Here is a 4,849-nt window from a genome sequence, read left to right as displayed (position 1 = left end):
TAAATTTCTTTTTTGCTTGATAATATGTAAAATAATATTCAAATTTTTATAATAAAGAATACTAGCATATTAATCAGAAATTTCAGAGACTAACTTTTATTTCACGTAACTTCATTATTACCTCAGAGGACAACACCACTTGTACAATGATTGAGTCTTTGTTAAATGACAAGACTTCATAATAGTTATTTGTATTTGAATGTTATGCCATTTATATCTAAATTGAAAAAAAGTTGGAGGTAAAGATGAAATGTTTTATCTTATATTAAAAACCACACAAAGGAGTAAATAACTTTAAATATCTTGTTTGGGCACTTTGAGGAAGCTGGCGATAATAAATTTCGTTTAAAAGGTCATTTTTCACTCTTTGACCATAGCAAATATAACAAACGAAATTACCTTGAACAAATTGAAAAAAAAATCCAATTTCAAAACCTACATAAATATATGTGGTGAGCATTAAGACTGCCAGTAACTGTCAGAAATAAAATCTTTTATCTGGTCTAGGAAGAAGAAATTATTTTTCAATTTTCTTAGCGGACAGGGAAAATGTTCGTTAGCATTATGATACTTTCCTTACATACGTTTTTTGTTTACATACAATAAACGTACAAGGTATTTGTGGTTACTGAGATATAGTGTACATGATAATGCATTAATGTTCAAAAAACTATTTCATATGTTCTTATTTTATAGGTTAAACTGATATATACATAGACAAAGGAATTATGAAATACTATGATTATTATGAATATTATTACCATATATATATATATATATATATATATATATATATATATATATATATATATATATATATATATATATGTTACGCAAAATGTGGATAATGGCCAAATGTGTACATTTTGCGAGAAAGTTGCAAAATGTACACATTTGGAAATTGCGCTTGCCAAATGTAGATAAATATCCACATAAGGCAAAATTTTGCAATTTTTCAAATAAAAGCAACGGCATTTTGCCGATTGTACACAATAAGCAGAATGAAACAAGAAACAAAGAGAATTAGTATTTATTGTTCAAACTAAAATTAGTATCTATTAGTATTTATTGTTCAAACTAAAAGGGATTGAAACTACTTTAACACTTAAATATTGCTACAAGAACGACCAGGGTGGCAACGAGAGTTACATTTTAACAGCTTATTTGTGCAGGAGCATCTGGAAGTTGTGCTATGTGTTTTACAGGCACACTTCACATACCCTTAGACTCCTGTGTACCTGGTTACAGCGGTTCTCTAAGCCATTTCAACGTCGGGAACCTCATCTGAGGTGAGGAGCTTCTCCTTAACGGAGTCCATGTCAGTTGCCGTGTACCGGGTGGTTATGCATCCTTCTCTGCAGTCTTCCTGGTACAGGTCCTCGTCTCTCTGCAGTACCACAACCAGGAGGTTCCTGCTGTCACTCAGCCCACGATCAAACTCGGGAATTTTCAGCGTTGCGTTGTCACCCACTTGTAGGGCACTTAAGAAGTGTTTCGCTCTCCTTGTCATTCTAAGTGCGGTTTTTTCTTGACCGGCTGCAGCCAGTTGCCGTGCTTCAGCGAATTGTGGCGCCTCTTCTCCATCTCGTTCCTCTTCTCCTTCCTGTTCCTCTTCTCCTTCCTGTTCCTACTCTCCTTCTTGTTCCTCTTCATCAGCCGCTCATTCGGCTTCATTTTGGAGGATGGTGTCTAAATATTCTTCAGTTCTTATATTGCCGAGCATATTAGGTGGAATAACAGTGGATGCTAGGCCTACCTTGGGTTCCATCCCGAACATGACTTTAAACGGACTTGTTTTTATGGTTTCATGTTCCGAAATGTTTATTTGCCACTGGACAAAGTGGACCCCAATGGTCCACCTGCTGGACTGGTTTTCGTACATCCAAATTTTTAATTTGTCTTGAATAACTCCATTCAATCTTTCAACTGCACCTTGGCTTTGTGGGTCGCGCGGCCGACCAGTGACGAGCTTAAGTTCAGGCCAGAGCGTAGACAACTCTGATACAACGACATTCACGAACTCTCTCCCGTTATCCTGCACTCGGATAACGGGAGCGCCAAAGGTCAAAAATATTGGGAGAAGCGTGTTAGCAACCTCCTCAGCTCGTTTTGATGCATGGGGCCGCAGCACACAAAACTTGCTGAAATGGTTGATGAAGGTCAGAATATATTTAAATTCCCCATCAGGTAATGTTTGAAAATTGAATGAGTCAATTTGGCATCGAGAAAAAATAGTCTCGCTTCTAACAGGCTTCACCACCAGACCTTTTTGTACACTACTTTTTTTCTTCTCTTGACACTCAATGCAAAAACTTATGAACATCTGGCAGCACTGTATAGTCAAATTAGCCCAATTCTTTTGTCCTTCTTTGAAAGTTTTCTTTTCACCGTAATGACCCACAGCTGAATGCGCAACCGAAATGGCCTGATGAACTTCGTCAAAGCACACTATAAAATTAAATTCAGTTTCCAATCCTTTACGCTTCCAAATAAGTCGGTCGTCGTCACCAACTCTGAGAATTTCGAATCTTTTTTTTTCATATTATATTCATCGCTGGTTTTAGGCCCTTTCTTTTCAATTTTAAGCAGCTGAGCTATCCTCTGTGCACGTTTCTCTTTCCGAGTAATGACCACATTGTCATTCTTAGACTGTAATAAGTTGTCCAACTTCTGCTCAAACTGCTCTTTAAAGTCCGGCATGCCACTTGTGAGTTGGTAGGACAGACGGTAGTTGCTACTGAGCTGATACATCTGGTTTAACTGCCCTCCTTGGCCAACTGCACGATTTCAGCTCGTAAACATGATATTTTCATAATAAAATAAATTTTTGAATATACTTACCCGCTGTTTATATAATGGCTAAAGTCTCTTGACGCCGGCAGAAAATTCAAAATCTCGCAGCATATCACAGATATGCCAGGTGTACACTAACGCCCTCGCAGTACAACAGGTAGAACTATACCCAACTTCTTCAGATTTTCCATGCCCCATGGTCTCTAGAGGGGAGGAGGGTGGGTATTTAACTTATATAACAAGCGGGTAAGTATATTCAAAAATTTATTTTATTATGAAAATATTTTTAAATATAAAACTTACCTGCTGGTTATATAATGGCTGATTGACACCCATTGGTGGCGGGTCAGAGACAGCTGCATTATTGAAAATTCACTTAAGGGTTACATAAACAACTTAAGAGGTTTTCACCTGACAATGACGCTGACAGCAATGATACTCTGCCTCATTTTGCCTGCTATCCTTAGGAGATCCAGCGGTCCACCTAGGGGGCTGGTGATCTCTAGGAGCTATCAAACAGTGCAATAACCTATAAAATGACAGGACCTCAACTAATACCCTTGTTCCTGCGAACTCTAGGAGCAAATTGACCACCTGCCCAAACAATAGATTGCGGAAGACTGACGACCAATCTCCACATACAACCAAAACTAAAAACCAAGTTCCAAGAGAAAGAAAAGGGTATTAGGAAAAGGGAACGTGGTGGGAGATCAATCACCTACTACCGCATTTGCTGCCACAAATGGTCCCAATGTATAACAGTCCTCATAGAGAGTCTGAACGTGCTTTAAATAATGAGATGCGAATACTGACTTACTCCTCCAAAAGGTCGTATCAATCAAACTTTGCAGATAATTGTTCTGTTTAAAAGCCACTGAAGTCTTTACCGCTCTGACTTCATGTGTCTTCACCTTGAGAAGCCTCTGATCTGCCTCATCACACTAGGCGTGAGCTTCTCTAATCAAGAGCTTAATAAAAAAGGACAAGGCATTTTCGAACTGCACACCACAAAGCGTCTGAGTCGCCTCTCAAACTCTTAGTTCTGTCCAAAGAGAATCGTAATGCTCTTACAGGACAAAGCACCTTCTCCAACTCGTCTCCCACCACATCATAGAGGTTAGGAATCTTGAAGGATTTGGGCCATGGCCGGAAAGGATTCTCATTCTTGGCCAAAAACCCCAATTGCAAAGAGCAAAGGGCTTTTCCCTCTCGGAAACCAATGTTCCAGCTTAAAGCGTGGACCTCACTAACCCTTTTAGCAGTGGCTAGACTAACCATAAACAAAGTTTTCATGGTTAGATCTTTAAATGAAGCTGAATGTAAAGGCTCAAATCTGTCACTCATGAGAAATTTAAGCACTACGTCCAAATTCAAGGCAAGTGATTCTGATTGTTTTTTCTTGGAAGTATCAAAAGACCTAAGTAGGTCCTGCAGATCCTTATTATTGGAGAGGTCTAAGTTCCTGTGTCGAAAAACTGTAGCCAACATACTTCTGTAACCTTTGATTGTAGAGGATGAGGAGTTATGTTTATTTCTAAGGTCTAAGAAGAAATCTGCTATTTGAGCTAAAGAGGTACTGGAAGAAGAAACCGAGTTAGCTCTACACCATTCTCTGAAAGCCTCTAGCTCTAGTGAGTTTTTCGATAGTCTGAAGGCACTCAGACGTAGAGTTCGGAGGTTTAGGTGGTTTCGACACAAGTGAGGTTGTCTGAGAAGATCTGGTCTTAAAGGAAGGCTTGTCGGGTGATCAACCATCCATTCCAGTACCTCTGGAAACCAACTCCTTGACGGCCAGAACGGAGCTATCAGAGTCATCCTGGTTTCTTCGTGGGACAAGAACTTCTGTATCACCTTGTAGAGGATCTTGAACTGAGGGAACGCATACACCTCAATGTGTGACCAATTCATTAGGAAAGCGTCTATGTGCATGGCTTCGGGATCCGGTACCGATGAGCAATAACACTCTAGTCACTTTGTCTTTGCGGTTGCAAAAAGATCTACGAGAGATCGTCCCCATAACCGCCACAGACTCTTGCACACCTCTTGGTGTAAAATC

The 4,849-nt window shown here is 39.4% G+C and overlaps 1 protein-coding gene across 1 annotated transcript; it reads right to left on the bottom strand.

Annotated features, from left to right (window-relative positions):
• Positions 1 to 1,660: 1,660 nt before the first annotated feature.
• On the bottom strand, positions 1,661 to 2,323 carry LOC137646561 (KRAB-A domain-containing protein 2-like). Its single transcript, XM_068379670.1, has one exon. It carries the CDS (start codon positions 2,321 to 2,323, stop codon positions 1,661 to 1,663), a length of 663 nt encoding a protein of 220 aa, XP_068235771.1.
• Between the last annotated feature and the right edge of the window lie 2,526 nt (positions 2,324 to 4,849).

Source organism: Palaemon carinicauda, chromosome 9, assembly GCF_036898095.1.
Source record: "Palaemon carinicauda isolate YSFRI2023 chromosome 9, ASM3689809v2, whole genome shotgun sequence".
NCBI classification, from domain to species: domain Eukaryota; kingdom Metazoa; phylum Arthropoda; class Malacostraca; order Decapoda; family Palaemonidae; genus Palaemon; species Palaemon carinicauda.
Note: the sequence above shows the minus strand (reverse complement) of the source record. Positions and strands in the feature narration are given on the sequence as shown.